The sequence below is a fragment of the Anabrus simplex genome, chromosome 1 (assembly GCF_040414725.1).
Source record: "Anabrus simplex isolate iqAnaSimp1 chromosome 1, ASM4041472v1, whole genome shotgun sequence".
NCBI lineage: Eukaryota > Metazoa > Arthropoda > Insecta > Orthoptera > Tettigoniidae > Anabrus > Anabrus simplex.
In genome coordinates, this window is record NC_090265.1 from 40,322,061 (window position 1) to 40,341,880 (window position 19,820).

General features: G+C 36.0%; 1 protein-coding gene across 1 annotated transcript in view; it reads left to right on the plus strand.

Moving 5' to 3' along the window:
• Positions 1-19,820, plus strand: part of Fas1 (fasciclin 1) — a 219,556-nt gene that overhangs the window by 86,729 nt on the left and 113,007 nt on the right. The window contains exons 5-7 of the mRNA XM_068226527.1: positions 8,103-8,199; positions 11,821-11,998; positions 13,882-14,042. Of these exons, the coding sequence (XP_068082628.1) occupies positions 8,103-8,199; positions 11,821-11,998; positions 13,882-14,042 (436 nt within the window). The remainder of the gene's footprint in view (positions 1-8,102; positions 8,200-11,820; positions 11,999-13,881; positions 14,043-19,820) is intronic.

Here is a 19,820-nt window from a genome sequence, read left to right on the forward strand (position 1 = left end):
AATTTGAAAGAGGAGAACCGAAATGAAGGTCGTGGGTTTTTTTTAGAAGAAAGAATGAATTAAACGAGGAAGAGTGATAGTGAAATAAGAGAAAGAATAAAAGAAATTGAAGTTAGATGGTAATGAGGAAGGATAAGATAGGGAAATGAAGGAGGGGTAGTTTAGGGTGGGTTAGGAGGGTGGGTTATTGGAGGTAGAAAATGTGGGTGGGAACTATGTAAGGCATGGAAAATAGAATTGGGGTTTTGGAATTTGGAATTTTTGAGAAGAAGAATTAGGAAGTCAAAAATGTCAGAAATGTCGTTTAAATTGAAATTAGGGTTGAAGTACTGGTCAAGGTGGATAAAGCAATTTTCAGTAATGTTTAATAGAGGGCCTTTGTTAATGATTTTAAGTATATTTATGTCATTGTCAATACTGGTGAAACTATGCTTGGAGTCTTGTATGTGCTGTCCTATGGCAGAGAATCTGTTGTATTTAATGGCGTTGACATGTTCAGAGTACCTGATATTGAAGTTGCGGCCAGTTTGTCCGACGTAGGAGGAATTGCAGTTGTTGCATTTAAATCTGTATACATCAGATTTAGAAAAAGCTTTAGACTTATTTAGAGATTTAGAGTTGTGTAAGATGTCAAGACTTCTATAGACCTCGTGCGCATGGATGTTGCTGCGCTCTGGCGACAAGTTGCTCGAATAGTTCATGTGACTTGCTCTCGTCAGTGAAGTAAAGCATCGCGATTATCAGGCTGCGTTTGTTGAGATAACGAAATCAAGTTCGAGATGAAAGAAAGTTCTAAAAAGAGTAGAACAAATTGCTCTGTGGTTGGATGTAACTACTCCTATAGAAATTGCCCTCCTGGGACAAAGTTCTTAGTATTCCCAAACAATAAGCAACACATTCGGTACCTACCTCATTTAGACAAGATTGTTCATCTCAGTCATAAGTGTCTTAGTGAACTTCAGTCCTCCGATCCGCATATCGCGATACAATTCAGGAAATGATGTCACTGACAACTGAAGCAATGAAACGAAAGCAAAGAACTTCAGTGAACACAGACATCACACACGAAATTGTGGAAAATGTAAGACAAAAGACATACGTGTGTCACTGTGAGCGTAACACCAAATGTACTTGTAAAGTGGTAAAGTACGTAAACAAAATATTCTCCAAAAATCAAATATTTCTTAATTTGCCGCAGATTTTTCACTTGATATGTGTAAAAGCAATTATTATGTTCCATTTGTGACAAATTTTATAGTGATATTTCATGGATACGATTTTCCTTCTAACTCGAGTGGAAATTATACCACGTTTGAAATGTCTGAATAGTGGTAAAATCTATGCATGAGTATGGTAACAATGTAACACTATGTAGTGCCTATAACGCTTGAAAATTAGCGGAAGGTAATGTTCGAAATAAAACCTCTGTGCCGTGAGAATAATATTTGAAAGGAATTCTTCATTTCTGGAGACACACACTTTCACACTTTTCTATGGAGAATATACAAACAAGTCACAGGAGTTGAGGTTCATAATATACAAATATGCCTTACCTGGGTGTAATATACGTGAGTTTCCTTTAACTTGATATCACCATCAGTGTCAATATACAACTATGGAACATTACATATGTTCTCATCAATCACGGGCTTTTCCCGACACGAAAAGAGAGAGTCAGTCCTGACCTAGCACTATCTCATCCGGGCTACTATGGTTTCTCTTATTTTACTAACAAACCCAGGTGTGACACGCAACATTGGGACGATAAACAGAACTCCTGAAGTACCCTCTGCTCATTATCTCTGCCGTATCTCACTGCAGAACTTTTTATGTCTTTAGAAATAAGGAGCTGATTTGCCAATTTATTAAAATCTCTACTCTGCAGTTTCATGACCTTGTGTACACTCTGGCTGGCAGATTATGTGTAATTTTCTTTGATGGAACCACGCAGGATTTTTAGAATGCGCCCTAGTCTCAATCGCAGTAGAATACGTCTCTGATTTTGTGACTTTTACGTTGTCACAATAAAAATTCAGGACGTCACTTGGCAACGTGCACTCATAATAATTGTTTCGCACTGTCGATATCTTACCACTTGGCAAGTAATTTATTTCATAGCATCTAAACAGTTTATTAACGTATTGAGGTCTAATTGCTGAAGACACTGAAGTAAAAGTCTTCTTTCGCTCTGTTCTACAGCATCATCCACGATAGCTTCAGCAATGGAATTGGAGATAATTAAGGATTCACCTTCACACTCGGCCTTCAAATTTCTTGTAAAAGCACAGTCCATAATTTTAATTTTCTCAAATAGTTCAGTTTTGCTGAATGTTTCAAATCCTTCACTTTACAATACTCTACAAACTGGCCGTTTACTTAATCTGTCCTTGAACGTTTCTCCCAAATGTTCACCTTTAGAATATTCCGCGGCAACATTCTTAGGTTTTTTCCCATTGTTGCAGGAAGGAAGACTTCGAAGAATCTCTTTTTTTAAAATATAAATGCAGAGTGCAGCAATGTGCTTGCAGCATTTGGAAAGGCCTGCTTTCCATTCACACTCGGCTGACTGAACATTCCTGTTGCAATCGATCTGTTAAATATTAAAACAAGACTGGCATTAATTAATGAAAAAATAATTTACAACGGCAATGGACACGGATAATATGTACTGTATAATAAAGTTGTGTTTGAAATTAATAGTCTATATATACATATAATTTGTGGTGCAGAAAGAAAGGTAACTATTGCCTTAAGTTTAACTGCATAAGGCGGTTGATTAATGCTCGTTTCTCTCAAACAGAAGCTGGATATTTCTTCTCCCAATCGTTCTTTCACCTGGAATATGTGATTACTGAAATATGACTTATCCCAACGAATGTTCTATCTCTTTGGGCGACATTTCAGCTTTAAATAGCTTCCTTCACTGTCACACTTGATTCTCCCGCACAAGCCGCTACACACACTCGTCACATGAATGTTCTGAGCGAGTTGCCGCTAGGGGCGCCAGCAGGTAAAAATCGCCATTCGCACGAGGTCTATTGTTAGTTCTAAAAGAAATTTTCATATTATGTTTTTTAAAAATATTAGTTATTTTATAAGCATCCTGAGTGAAAGTGAAGGTGGAAAAAGCAGTTGGTTTAATTGTGTCTTTAGATAAAGTGGTTTTTGGACGGTGTTTGAATTTGTTGATGATGCGGTTAATGAAGGAGTTGTTAAAGCCATTAAATTTAGCAATGTTGCGGATGGTGTTTAATTCATTATTTAAATCTTTTTTGGACATAGGGGTGTTGAAAGCACGAAAAATTAAGCTGTTATAAGTAGCACGTTTATGAGCTTGGGGGTGCGAAGAATCTTGTCTTATTGTAGTTGCTGTTTGGGTTGGTTGTGTTCTGATTCGAGGGTGAATTTAATGTTAGAGTCTAAGTTGTTGAGATGAAGAAGTGTAGAGGCTGCGTTGGTTGATTCCTCATTTAATATTACTAATGTGTCATCGACATATCTCGCCCAAAAGAGGATGTTGGAGAAATTATTATTATTATTAATTCTTGTGTTTTCTAAGAAGTCGAGGTAAATTTCAGCAAGAATGCCAGAAGCAGGTGAGCCCATAGCCAAGCCATCTTGTTGATAAATGGTGTTGTCAAAGGTAAAATAATTATTGTTGAGAACTAATTTTAAAATAGACATGAAGTCTTGAATTTCAAGTTTACTTAGGTTACTGAATTTGTTTAGGTTGTTGTTTATAATGGGGAATAATTTTGGAATTGGAATACTAGGGTACATGTTGACAATGTCAAAAGAATGGAGAGAAAAATTTGGTTGGATTTCAAAATTCTTTAATTTGTTGATTAGATCAGAAGTGTTTTTGATAGATTTGTTGGATAAAAATCAATAATTTTTTAGTAAAAATGTTTGGATGAATTTAGAAGTGTTGTATAGGGGACTGGGTCTGTAATTGATAATTGGACGGATAGGAATGTTAGTTTTGTGAATTTTAGGGAGGGCTTTGGCAGTGGGTAGTCCAGGGTTCATGTTTATTAGTTTAGTTTTTTCTTGATCTGTGAGGAGAAAGGAAGCATTTTTTAAAGTATGTTTGAGTAGGCGTTGGATTTTTGTGGTTGGGTCTTTTTTTATTATAGAAAAAGAAGGGTCACTGAAAAAGTTTTTGGTTTTATCTAAGTAGTCAGTTTTATCCATTATGACAGTAGTGTTGCCTTTATCAGATTTGGTGATAATGAGATTATTGTCATTGATTTTCTTTTTAAGATCTGAAATGGTTTTATTATCTTTAATTAAATTATTATTATTATTATTATTATTATTATTATTATTATTATTATTATTATTATTATTATTATTATTATTATTATTATTATTATTATTATTATTATTATTATTAATAAGAGAAGTGTTTTTGTTATTGTTAATGAAGATTTTTTCAAGTTTCCTTTTTACTTCATATCTGATTTCATCTTGTTCATCAGTTGGCATTTTGTTAATGGCTATTTCAGATTCAATAATTAAATTGGTGGCTACATTGAAAGTGTTGAGATTGGGCCAATTGTGTTTGAAGCCCTTCGAAAGAATTGAGTTTTCATCATCACTCAGAGTTGTTTTAGATAGATTTACGATGGGAGGATGGAATTCAATAGTTTTGGAGGGTGTGTTACGGTTCTTAAACTGGAATTTATGTGAAGAAGAGTTGTTCTTAAGAATTTTGAGTTTTTTCTCAAGGGTTTGTTGTTTGATTGACAGTACATGAAATAATTTATTGTCTACTTGAGTTAGGAAGAGGTTCCATTGTGCACTCGGGAGAAGATTAGCAATTTCTAGATGTGTTTCGTATAATCTGTTGTTTAAAAATGATTTTTTCTTGTATAAGAAACGAAGTTTGTTTTTTAACCAAATTTTGTTGGTTATTTTTTGGGTTTTTAACATGTGAGGAGAAGAAATGTTTTTTCTGGTACAACTTTGAAGAAATTTGGGGGTAAGATTGTAGGATATGCATTGTTTCAGGAAGTCGATGTCTTTTCCTAATTTAGCGATCTTGATCTTAAGGCCCATGTAAGAGAAGGCTTTTTGTTTAGCTTGGTTAGCTTGTGCATTTAAAGATAAAAATTTCATTGTTCCGTATTGAAATTATTGATGTTAAAAATTAAATATTTGAAAAGGAGGTTCAACCTATTCAATACTTAAAAGAAAGAAATGCAGTAATCACATTCCTATTTAAATGGGACCGGTTTCGACCTTAGCCAAGGTCATCATCAGCCGTAAAAACATGTACAATGTTTATGAATATTGGAGGTCAGTTTCACACTCTGATAGGCACAAAGACATGACCTTGAATGTGCCGCGCTGATCACCAGGAGCTGGCGGCTTTCTACTACAAATCTATTCGTCTGCGACTTGAAGTTATTTTTGATCTTCGTATATTAGTTGATAGTGTTGTGACTTTGTGCATGACAGAATGTGGTGTCGTGTCTTTGTGCCTATCAGAGTGTGAAACTGACCTCCAATATTCATAAACATTGTACATGTTTTTACGGCTGATGATGACCTTGACTAAGGTCGAAACCGGTCCCATTTAAATAGGAATATGATTACTGCATTTCTTTCTTTTAAGTATTGAATAGGTTGAACCTCCTTTTCAAATATTTAATTTAAAACCATCATCGTTGTCAATATTAATCGATATAGTATAGTATATGTTTAGTTGGAAATCGATAGTTGCAATAACAGCTTCTACTTTAATAAAAGTACTTTAATGGATTTCATTATGATACAGTTATGTCACATTTAATTAGCTTACTATAGTGGTCAAGTGATGTAGTAATTTGGGGTAACTCAGAGAAAGATGTAGAAGAGAGACTGCAGTGGTGGAGTCAGGAGTTTGAGAGATATGGATTAAACATCAACAAGGCTAAAACGGTGGTGTTGAAGGTACAGAAGGGTGACAATCAGCCAGAAATCATGCTAAATGGCACTAAGCTGGACAGTGTCGCAGAATTTAAGTATTTGGGTAGTATAATGTCCAAGGATAACTTAGCTACATATGAAGTAAACAGTCGAATCAGCAAAGCAATAGATTTTTACCTCCAAGTAAGACAGTTACTATGGGATAAACAAGTACCACTCAAAACCAAGATGACACTGTATAAATCATACTACACCCCTATCCTCACATACAGCCTGAAAACCGCTACATTAACAAGAAAGGACAACTCGAAACTCCGAGCAGCAGAAATGAAGTTCCTACGCACAATGATCCAGAAGTCCAGGAGGGATAAAATCAGGAATGAAAAAGTCAGAGAAGACGTAGGACTAGAAGACTCCTTACTCCAGAAGATCCCAAAGGCAAGACTGAAGTGGTCTGGTCATGTGAAAAGAATGAGTGCCAACAGGTCTGCAAGAAAGGAGTATGAAAGAGAAATCAGGGGAAAGAGACCAGTGGGCAGACCTAGAGAAAAATGGACAGACTTAGTGAAGAAGGATGTAGAGGAGAGAGGTCAGGATTGGGAGCGGATTGTGAACGAAGAATGGTTCATGGACAGAACAAAATGGAAGGGGCTCGTATACCACACCTGGAAAACTGGAGTTGGTCAACGATGATGATGATGATGATGAGTGGCCATCATGGTCAAGCTAATAGATACTACTATAGTATGGTCAAACAAAAACATAATATCAATATACAAGTTTATTTTTAAGAACTAAGTATTCTGGAATAGAATAAAAACAATGGTTACAAACAGATTTTAATAAGTTAACTCTTTCTTAAATTTTGAATGTGGTTTTGTACACTTTAATACTAAATGTACTGTAGTCTGGCAATTCATTAAACAAATTCACTCCTGCATAACTCCAACTTAATTCATAAAACTTAGTTCCATGTGGTTTTATGTACAGAGTGTGTCTACAGTAATTCTAGTACTGTATTATACCTATGCACATCTGAGTTTATGGTGAAATTTATTACATTGATTATCAGTACATAAAAAGATAAGCAATGGTAAAATAGAAAGGATGGACAGACGAACAGATGGATGAAAAATACATGAACGACAAGCCTCAAGATTAAAACTTTCTTTCAGAGACATTGTCATGAAATAAATTCTATCAAGTTTTCTCCCCTATATTCTCTGTATGCTTTTCCCAGGTTAATGATTCATCCAAAATCCAAGAAATTTTGTTGATGATCAGTACTCATCCATGGTCTCTCAAAGTGTTAGTTGACAAATTCTATATTTTTATTAATCGTATGGTGAAATCCAATCATTTAAGTCTAATTTGTTATCATAAAACTACCAAAATTATTAATAATACCAGCAAACAAAGTTACTTGCACTCCTTGCAAATTATCTACAATTTCAACCACAACATTGATAAATATTTAAAATAATAACAGTCCTAAAACTGACCCCTTATTGATTGACTGGTCAGAACTTCTCCTGCCTTTTCCAAACTCTGAAGCATCACCTCATTCTGAATATTTGTTGTTCAACTCATCCGGAACATTCAGCAGTAAACTCATATTTCCAAAGCGGCCAAATGTTTCATCGATGTTTCCATGAGTGTCCAGGCTTCCACACCATAGAAAAGGACAGAAAAAGTGCAACATCTAACCATTTGTACTTACAGAGACAATGCAAGATCATGACCACAGAGAACTGACTTATTGCAGCTATTTTTTATTTGTTTGTTATCTCACAAAGACAAGAACAGAACATCGACGGGATGAATATCGTTGTATATCTTTAATGAATTACTTGTGTGTGGCCCCTTTTTAAACCTCTCACTCGGGAACCACCAACTTTGAGAGGCAGTATGGAATAATTCAATGTAAAATTAAGAGAAAGATATGTTTTTATGGATCTTTAAGAAGACGCTTGTGGACTGGGAACTACATAAACTTAATACTGACTTAAGACCTCAGGTGCTCAGTCTGTTTATTGGAAATAATGGTATTCTGCAATCCTGCCTGAATACTATCAATTTTGAAGGGATATTTTGAGAGAGAAAATGTATTACAATAGCAATTTTGAGACTTGCCAGGGTCATAGCAAACTTCTTGATTATTCATTCAAAACTTGCCTTTATTTTCTCAGGTCCTTCCGGCAGCGAGTGTATCAGAACCAGAAAGCAGAAGTGTTCAGAGCTGAAGGCCATCACACTTTCTTTATACCCGTGGATGAAGGTTTCAAGGTGAATATCTGTTTAATTACTGTATCTCTTTCTTGATGAAGACATGGAAATTTTATTAATAGACTGCATTTAATGAAATTAAAAGAAATATTTTAACCCTTGGAGTACGGTACCGTAGTCTTTGTTTTCAGTTGTGTTTAATTCACCATGATGAGTTGCTTTGTGCATGAAATGAATACCTTATTCTTATCATGAAACTCCTCCTCAGAGCTTAGATTTGTCAACATACTTGTCATTGTTTCATGTTAAGACTCCTTTGAAGACTAGATTGTATATCATCTATGGATTACTTATATAGATACAAACGCAATTAGTTCTGGAACAGCAAGTGAAAAGAATTGATAGATATCTTAAATGTTTAAATGAAACATTATTGAATGAAAATATGCCACCTAGTGAAGAGATGAAAAGTATATCTGATCTACTTCCTAACCTTGTTTACATGCAGCAGATGCCAGAATAAATGTACTATAGTTAAAAACAAAATTAAATGAATAGTGAAGTTCAAACACATGACTGAGCAAATAAGTGGACGCTCAAAGGTAATCTTCAGTCAGATGTGAAGTAACGTTCTTACAACTTCGATGTAAATTTCAAATCATGCATATTACGTACATAGGACAGTAGACCAGGTGAATACATGGTCATACTGCTCAAAGGTAAGAAAAAGTTGGACAAGTGGAGACTGTCAGTAAATTATGTAATACTGGTACTGACTTTGTTAAATAACTAATAGTCATAAATAAAATTTTTGTAGAGATCTGTATATTTATATTGAATATCGTCTCTTAGATATTTGCAGTAGAGGCATAAAAATATGTCATGGTCCTTGTTTATAAAAAGAGATAATAATGAGAACCTATACTTCTGTCAGGGAATATGTCTGTGCACCAGAAGTACACTGTTTTCAGTCATAATTTTGTCTTTTACAGGATAGAAAATAAAAGATTGTGGACAACAATAATAATGCTTTTCTCATTGCTACATTATTATTTTGTTGTAAATTATTAATTTGTTAAGAAGGAAGCCATTCTTTTCATGTCAACTCAGTTAATATAATTTACAGTTTTTCAGCCTGTCGAAAACTCAGAATGTAACACTATAATATTGGTTTTTTTTTTTTAATAGTATTTTATAGTATTACATTTTGTGTTTTTGGCAGACAGAAAAACTACAGTAGAAGTTGTATTATGCATGAAAATTATTAATGCAAGGTTTTGAATTGACAAGAACATAGGAAATCATGTTTTATCTTACTTTTTAACTACACTATTAATTCCAGTAGTGAATTATTGTAGAGGAATTATTGTAATAAACTTCCTTCACTTATCCCAGTTATTTCTGGAATCTCTGGAGCCACCCAGGTGCAGTTTTGTTTTGGCTGGGTGTTGTACCCATCTTAATACCATGTGATTTTTGAGATGAAAATCTCAACCCAGGATCAACCAGGATTCGAACCTCAGCCTCGTGGGAGGGAAACAAGCAGTTAAACAACTGAGCTAATCACAGCTCCCAGAGGTCTTATTGTAATGTACTTCAAATACCGTACTAGAAGGCTTTTACAACTTCAAATAGACTGTCTTTACAACAGCTTGTTCTAGAGCTACAGTGCCTAAGATCTCACTTACCCCAGATTCCTAGAAGGCTTATGTGAAAGTATTGGAGAAATATTTAATAGTTTACTTCTGGCTGCTTATGTTTGTTCTTCATGATTTTGAAGTGTTTTTATCTTTCCTAGTTCTTTCAGTAAGTGGAGTCAATACTTGAGGAACATTAAGTCTCAGAGTACACTTCAAATTATAATCTGACAGCTGGCTTCTCTGCTTTTTTTTTTTTTTTTTTTTGCATGCTTTCAAAATTGAAAATAGTTGCTTGCAGATATATTTGGAGCCAAACATGCTCAGCATTCTTTCATCAAATCTTTATAGGCATGAATTTTGTTTTAGGAAAATACTTATAAAAAATTACAATAAGAGGATTGGTACTGATGTATCCATAAACATGCACACACACACACACACACACACACACACACACACAATGTTGTCAGTTGGTACACTTATTTATTTCACTTTAACTTCACATAAACATACACATAACCTAATCAACTGTTGTCACAAACAACATACACACATTGTCATAACACGTGGTCACAAGTATAACTCATGTTAAGCCATGACTCTTACTAAACAGTAACTCGTCTCTACCATCAAGACCACCTCTTTATATTTTCTCATAAATTCTAGAGTGCTTAAGGCCCAGATATAATGTACAGAGTATTCTACAGAGTTCTCATCTACCCAGTACCATTCTGGATGTTACAGTGTGTTTCACAATTCTGTAATAGATTACAAATCATAAATACAGGCAATAATAAATTATATACAGGTTCTTACATTAACTGCACTCATATATATTTTATATATATATATATATATATATACAACAAATGTTTCATGACATAACCTCACAAATAACGCGATCATACATGAATAATGATACTAATAAGTGGATGTACATCACAAGTCATGATAATAATAATAATAATAATAATAATAATAATAATAATAATAATAATAATAATAATAATAATAATAATAATTTGAGCTTGATACTTGCATTATTTACCCATGGGTGAGAGAATATTTTCAAGTTATATCAGTTTATCGCACTTGGATCAATACACTGTGGCTGTGAAGCCCATCTCCATTTGGTAGACAAGTAGGTTCAAACCTCAATGTTGACTGTCCTGAAAATGATTTTCTGTGGTTTCCCATTTTCACTTCCAGGTAAATACCAGGACAGTTCTGTTCACAGGCCACATCCGATTCCTTCCACCTACTTACCCAATTTCATTCAGCATCATTCATTTCATCGTCATTAGCTCATCAACTGAGGTTGGTGACAGGAAGGGCATCTGGCCATAAAAACATGCTGCACAATTTAATCTCTCCTCATCCCTGACCCCGTATCAAGAAACAGGACTAAGGAGTAGACACACTTTTAAAAATTACATCTGGCAGGCTGAGTGGCTCAGGCGGCTAAGGCGCTGGCCTTCTGACCCCAACTTGGCAGGTTCGATCCTGACTCAGTCCAGTGGTATTTGAAGGTGCTCAAATACATCAGCCTCGTGTCGGTAGACTTACTGGCACATAAAAGAACTCCTGTGGGACTAAGTTCTGACTCCTTGGTGTCTCCGAAAACCGTAAAAAGTAGTTAGTGAGACGTAAAGTAAATAACATTATTATTATTAAAAATTACATCTACTTTTCTTATTTACATATCTTTATTTTAGATACCTATCACATTGCATGTCACTTAGCTCCAATCATAAGTCTTAGTCAACTTTGTCTGTTGCAGATAGTTACTTCTCCCTCCCAGACCCTTTTCCAGCTCAACAGCTCACTTACTTCCTCTGTTTTGTTTTTCCTGAACTGTGAAGGTGCTCTGACATCACAAGTTAGGGAGTTGGTTGAGTCTGGTTTAGATTTTCTTTTCAGGTGGATGATATGGCACTATACTATTTTGATGGGATCACAGCTTCCTTTCAGATAAACAAGTGAATACTGTTAAAAATATATCACTTTTGTCATATTAATTACAAATAATTTTTCTGTGCAGCCTCCTCCACGCCCAGAGAAGATTGACCAGAAAGTGATAGATGGCCACATCATCCCAAGTCATGCTCTTTTCACTCGGGCTACCCCGTCAGAAGTGGAATATGAAACCTTGGCATTTACTGATATGATGCGTGTCACCATCTCTTTCACAACACAGACTGATGGAAAGACTTCAAGAAGTATGTATAACAGTTAACTAATTAATGAATTCTCCTTCAGTGTATAAATTTTGTGAAATATGATAGCTGGAAAATGAAATTTAGAAGAAACTCAATTTGATTCCACATTTTCTTTCGCTTAGAGGAAATCAGGCATAAAATAGAGAAAATCAGTCGGTAGAACCGTATAAGGACAGATTATAAACACAGAAAACCCTGATAATAAGTGCTCCTGTTAAATACACTAGGTATCCTACATACGCATGCTTTTTTTCTCACATCTCTGCTCCCCCTGTGACTGGGGGGCAGTAGAATGACACCCATGGTACCCCTGCCTGTCATGAGAGGCAACTAAAAGAGGCTCCAGATGCTCTTAACTTAGTCGCGTGGGTTGGCAACTACAGAGCCCTCAGGTGAGTCATGGCTTTACTTCCACTTACCTGTATACAGAAGTTTACAGTAATATAATGCTGCATAGTGTAAACAATAATTATGTGTAAGAAATTAAAATTATTTTGCCAATATGAATATACTCAGATAAGGTATTGTCATTTTGTCTGGGGCAGGTACTGTAGTTAATGTACAGTAATTCAATTTTCAGATGTTATTGTGTTCAACAATTGGCGTGAAAACCATTATTCTAAATCCTTCTATTACCAAGTGAGATAAACTGCCTTTGGTGGTGGGATCATGTGAGGGGAATGGAGGAAGATAGGTTACCTAGGAGAATAATGGACTCTCTTATGGAGGGTGAGAGAAGTAAAGGGAGACAAAGATGACAATGGTTAGACTCAGTTTCTAACAATTTAAAGATAGAGGTATAGAACTAAACAAGGCCACAGAACTAGTTACAAACAGAGGATTGTGGCTGTGGTTATTAAATTCACAGAGACAGAGCGAGTTGGCCATGCGGTTAGGAGTGCGCAGCTGTGAGCTTGCATTTGGGAGAGAGTAGGTTCAAACTCCATTGTCAGCATCCCTAACGATGTGTTTGCGTGGTTTCGCATTTTCACACCAGGCAAATGCTGGGAATGTACCTTAATTAAGGCCACAGCCGCTTCCTTCCACCCCTAGCCTTTTCCTGTCCCATTGTTGCCATAAGACCTATCTGTGTCGGTGTGACATAAAACCCACTGGAAAAAAAAATTCACAAAAGCTTGCAGACTGAACACTGAAAGGCATAACAATCTATAATGAAGATGTATGTATGTATGTATGTATGTATGTATGTATGTATGTATGTATGTATGTATGTATGTATGTACTGAGTGAGTGGCTGCATAGTTTGGGTCACATAGCTGTCACCTTGCATTCCGGAGATAGTGGATTCAAACCCCACAGTTGGCAGGTCTGAAGATGGTTTTCTGTGGTTTACCATTTTCAAACCAGGCAAATGCTGGGGCTGTGCCATAATTAAGGGCACAGTCGCTTCCTTCCCACTCCTAGCCCTTTCCTATTCCAATATCACTACAAGACCTACCTGTGTTGGTGTGATATAAAGCAAATTGTGAAGAAAATATAAGAAAAACTTCTTTATAATGATAACTTTCTCTACAACAATATTTTTGCTGTCCACACAGTACCATTGTGTTGAGATTTCAATGTACAGTATACCTAAATATTTTAAAATGTCACTTTTGGAAATGTAATGTAATTACTAGCCATACAAGGTACACTTGTTCGAGGAACATATCTATGTTACATATTTTTGAATTTAAAAGAGCTTACTCTGTTCAAAGAAGTAAGAAAACTGTCCCTTTTTTATGATTTTTCACATGCAGGTGATCTTAAATTTAAAACAACCTCCTCCTCCTCCTCCTCCTCCTCCTCCTCCTCCTCCTACTCCTACTACCACTACTACTACTTGTGTTATTATGGAATGAGGAATTCTTGTTCTGTTGTAGCATACGTGAAGAGCAACACAGTGCTGGGAGACAACAGCCATGCCAATGGAGTAGTTCTTGCAGAAATCGTCAAGGCTAACATCCCGGTAAAAAATGGTGTTGTTCACCTCATTCATCGCCCACTTATGGTAGTGGATAATACAGTTAAACAGTTCCTGGAGGTCAGTATTCATTCTCTACAACTATGGACCCTTCTCTTCTCACCCATTTTCAGTATTGAAGGGTTGAACAAGTTGAACATTAACAGTGTGGAAATTTCAAAGAATGCTGTAATACTAGCTTGCTGTTAATATAAGGTGAAGTTATCCTGCAGCCAAAGATTATTAAGAAAAACTGAAATAATATGATTGATTCCGTAGGTAACCTTATTTTAGCATCCAAATTCAAATACTGCTTTACTGGATAAATTTTTAAGTTTCTTTGTCTGCAAAATCACTATAAGAGAAAAGGGACATTAATTTATGAACCTACATTTGCATATAACAAACCAATTCTGGGGCAGTATACTTCTATGTTTGCTTTCAAGGAAGCTTTCATGGCATCATTATACGAACTCATTAGATGCTTTCATTATTTTCTGCTGTATGAAATAGTATAGCTACAGATGCTTCTTGCTGATGATAGCAATTCTTCATGGCTTTGAATTGTGTGTGTTTACACACAGTACTCATCTTTCTCATTAAATATTGCACATTGATGTTTTATTGCTTCTTGCATATATGCTTTTATTAGCAAATTATTTTCTCTCCTCTAATAGTTAGCAATGGCTTTAGCATTTTTGTACATTGCAAGTAAGAGAAATGGATGTAGATGATATTACAGGGAATAAGGTGTCCTAATCGTTTTTTTGTAATCTAATTCACTCTGTGGTCAGTGCACATTGTACTAGACAGCTGAGTCAGTTATAAAAGGTAGGGGCATGGCATCTATGTTGTACAGAAGAATAGAAATTAGGTATATTCCTTATTTTATAATTTTTATTTTCTACTAACAATCTAAGTCCACCAGATTCCCATAACACATGTCAGACAAGATGCCATCTAGCACCAAAGAATTGAACTTATACATAGTACGTACACAAAACATCTTCAAAGTTTTCAATTTACACCATACGTTACCTGCAACGCTTCAAAGTGGCAGATTTGCCCAGGCTGGGTCTCGGTGACCTTCATTGCCATGTGGCAAAATGAAATGGTGTAAGGCTTTTAGTGACTGGAGTGTCCGAGGACATGTTCGGCTCTCCAAGTGCAGGTCTTTCAATTTGACGCCCATAGGCGATCTGCGTGTCATGATTATAATGAAATGATGATGAAGATGACACATACACCCAGCCCCCGTACCAGAGAAATTAACCAGTGATGGTTAAAATTCCCGACCCTGCTAGGAATCAAATTGTATTCGGAAATAATATTTTATCCCCTATAAAATGTTAGTACAATGCTCAAATGAATGTGGTAATCCTTCCTCGGCTGTACTAATTTCAAACCAGCAACAACTAGGAATTTCCGTGCCACTCACTGATAAAAGGTTACTGAGACAAGTACTGATAAGCTTTCAAATTTCATAAACTGGGGAAAGCTAGGCAGTCAAAAGAAATTGTGTTTGTCGAATAAACGTATTTGAAAGAATTTGATACGAAAAATGGATTTGAAGCAACCACAAAACCAAACCAAACTCCATGGTGCAACAGTCCCAAAGGGGTATGGCCTACCGCTGCTCAGCCTGAAGACCTGCAGATTACGAGGTGTCGTGTGGTCGGCACGACGAATCCTCTTGGGCGTTATTCTTGACTTACTAGACCGAGGCCGATATCTCACCATCAGATAGTTCCTCAATTGTAATCACGTAGGCTGAGTGAAACTCGATGGAAAAAACACAGTCATAAAAAACATGAAAAGTGTTGCTTCTGAATGGCTGTTGACAGCAGCGTGTTTAATACAGTGGAACCTCGATTCTCCATTTTTGGAGGGATCATGAAACTAAAACGTACAACATGGGAAAACGGAAAATCTGGGAATGAATGAAAACCATCAACAATTTGGCCAAACATCACAAAAATGAAATATATAGGCCTATATTGGTAATTTACAAACACTCCTAAATAAACCAAACTACAGCCCCAATGGGCATTTGACTGCCAAGCGGCCGCTGCTCAGCACGAAGGCCTGCACGAGGTGATGCATGGTCAGTGTGACCAATCCTCTCAGCCGTTATTTCTGGCTCTCTAGACCGGGATCGCCATCTCACCATTAGATAGCTCCTCAGTTAAAGGTAATCATGCAGGCTGCGTGGACCTGGAACCGGCTCTTATATCCATGTAAAAATACCTGACCTGGCCGGGAATCGAACCCGGGCCATCTGGATGAGAGGTAGGCATGTTAGACATCGAAACTGGCATCACACATTAACTGTCAGTATGCGAGTTCAAAATCTTGATACTTTATATTCAGTTTTGCAGGGGGTAAACTCCGTCAGTTTCCTGTGAAAACTTCTTTCAGTTCAGCAACTTTGATTAGCCAAACTCTTATTAGAAAAATCTAATAACGCCAAGCCAAACGGCAGTTGACTACAAGTAGTTTTTAATTCTCTTATCTAATAAAATAAATCGCATTAGATACAAAAGCATCCAACATGATGGCAAAATCCCTTCTTTTCTTTATCTTCCATTGTAATTTGGTCTCCGGTACCATGCACTGTTCGGAGTCAGTTTCTACTGAAAATCTTGTGCCTCGTAAATTAGGCCTACATCGACCTTTAAAGGTTATGTTGAACTCAAGAACATGATTTTGAATGTAAGTATCAATTTTCAAAAGTTCTCGAATGCACTATAATCAATTCTGCCTGTCACTAATCCAATCAAATTGGAAAAAGAAAACAAAAGTCATCAATAACTTTAGAAATTACGGTTGATTTGTGACCTTGAGCTCAGCTGGAAAGCGCACTCGCTGCACATGTCAGTACGAGTAGGAAATAATACAAACCATCTAAATATAATGTGCGCAAATAAAACAACTGCAGTTTTTTACATTTTAACACAAAAACATAAAATTGACAGTCTTATATTAGGACCAAAACAGTTAATAGGCAATCCCAAGACCTCCCATGGCTTTTTGTATGTAAGGTGCAATATCTGTTCTGGTCTCGGTAACATAATCATGCAAATGGTTAATATCATTTTTGATCTGTATTGAAGATACTATATGTAGGATGCTAAATAGTTTATTATGTCACTTATTCAATACATCAGAAATTTTAAACATTTAGGAATTTATCATTATTTCTATATGAGACATGTTTCGCCCTTCTTTGAGGGCATCATCGGTCATAGTACTACCTCAAGGCATAAATCAGGTACCTGATTTGTAATTAAATTGTAAATACTAAGATATAATAATGACATATTACAGTGGGAAAGTCAAGAGAAAAACAATGTTCAATGATGATAAAGACAACAATACAAGGTGCGTTCCATAAATAATGCGACCAAATTCATAAAATATCATTTATTGAAAATATTCGTACAAATAATAAAAATTCTTCAAAATAGCACCCTCTTGCATTGATACACTTCTGGAGGCAGTGTTTCCATGCCTGGAAGGCATCCTGGAAGGCCTTTTCTGGAATGTCCTTTAGAGCTGATGTAACATGCGCCTGGATTCTTTCAGTCATGTCCCAATGTTTTCCTTTCATGACTCCTTTTAACCGAGGAAAAAAAAAAAGTCAGCGGGAGCCAGGTCAGGACTGTAGGGAGGCTGGGGAACCAATGGGGTTTTGGTCCTGGCCAGGAAGTCGTTAACAATGAAGGCGCTGTGACTCGGCGCGTTGTCGTGATGAACTTTCCACGTATCCTTGATGTCACTTCAGCAGCGCGAGACCCTCCTTTTTAGTCACAATGCGGAAAACGGTTGTTTTTGCCAAGTGAAGAGTTTGTGCTATCAATTGAAGGCTCAGCCGTCTGTCAGAGTTCAAACAATCGTGCACACGCGTCACATTTTCGTCGACTCGTGAGATTGATGGCCGTCCACTGCAAGGTTCCACAGTATAAAGATAATTTAAAAGTCACCACCTTATCAATACACATATTTATTTACTTCAAAATTGGTAAATTAGGTCAAGACCGGTTTCGACCCCTAAGGGATCATCCTCAGTTGACATACATATAAAAAAAAGATATTTACAAAAACATCCCATGTAAAATATTAATCTTTTAGTTAATTCAATTGAGTCAAAAAAAATTTTTGTATTTAGAATGTTGGTGGGTACATCTTAGTTTGAAAACATGTGTGTGAGATTTATAGGCTCACTATGTCTAAATTATTGCGTATATAGGTCCTAATACTTCTTTACATACAGTGTCAAAATTATTACATTCAATATAATTTATCTATTTGATGAAAACACTGGCAAATTGCTTACTGAGATGGTAAAGTGTGTACATCTTTTAGTTTAAAAGTACATGTTGTTTTTTACATGTTGCCATATTACAATTTATATTACAAAGTATAGAATAAAATTATTCTTGCATTTGTGCACCTTGGTAATAGTGAGACTATTGTAGGATCTTCAAAAAATATACCGTTGTTAGAGGTATGTCACTGTATATCTGTTTTTTTTTTTTTTTTTTTTATGTCAATAGCCTAATTACGTCCTTATATATAAGTTATGAAATTTCACTTTTTATAGTTCGGTCAAATGGAAGAAACATAGAATAACCTTGTAATTTAGATTCTTCATGACTAAAACACTGGTATATAGTACATTATTAAAATGGATCTTTAATACTAAAATACAAGTATGTGGTACCTTCTGTACTTGTTTTATATATTAAAATGGGGTTTACATTTATTGACATTAGTTCCATGGTTTGTTACCATTTGTAAAGTTGTGGTCTAATATGAAGGCCAGTTGGAAATGTTTAAAGTTAGTCTGATGGGAAAGGGTTCAATCCCTTGTTTATATTGTTATTTTTGCTGCTTGTTAGGTACAAGCATGGGATGATCTAGTTAAAATGAACTCTTCATAACTAAAATATTGGTATATGGTAGCTTATTAAAATAAATTCTTTACATTAAAAGTACTAATATGTAGTGCTATATGTGCACATTTTTCAAACGTAAGATAGGGTTAACATAAGTTAACAACAGTACTATGGGTTGTTACTGTTTGTGATATTGTAATCTGATATAACTGGTCAGTTAGAAATGTTTACATAAATAGGACCGAATACATATTTATACTATCTTGCTTTGCCTCTTCTTACAAGTGAAACCGGTCTTGACCTAATTTACCAATTTTGAAGTAAATAAATCTGTGTATTGATAAGGTGGTGACTTTTAAATTATCTTTATACTGTGATACCAATCAATACGGAAATGAAGCTAATAGATTATAACACTGCAAGGTTCGTCGGTGATCTCCTCTCGGCCCTCCATGAACGACTTGTGCCATCGGAAAACTTGTGATTTGGACAAGCAATCAGTCCCAAAGGCTGCTGAAGTAATGGAAACGTTTCGGTGGCGGACTTCCCAAGTTTAACGCAAAATTTGGTAGTGTACCGTTGCTCTACAGAATGATCCATTGTGCCATGTTACATGAACTCAAAACGGGCTTGACGAAAACGCACGTCCTGACTCTCCGGTAGCTTGCTGCCGAATGAGACAAAGAGCGTTTGAAGCTAACACCCCCCTCCACCTAGCCCAGCAGGTTAGAACACGCTACGGTGTACAGTTGCGTCAGAAAAAAATTGGTCGCATTACTTATGGAACGCACGTTGTATATCAGCCGTTGGCTGTAAATTATTAGTTGTGAAGGATAACAGTGTCAAAATGTTAGTGTATGTCCTACAAAGGATGACTTAACACATTAACATGGGGCAGTTTAAGGGAAAGATAAGTGACTTGCGTTAATAGGTAAGACCACAGGGTATTTGACAGTGTCCA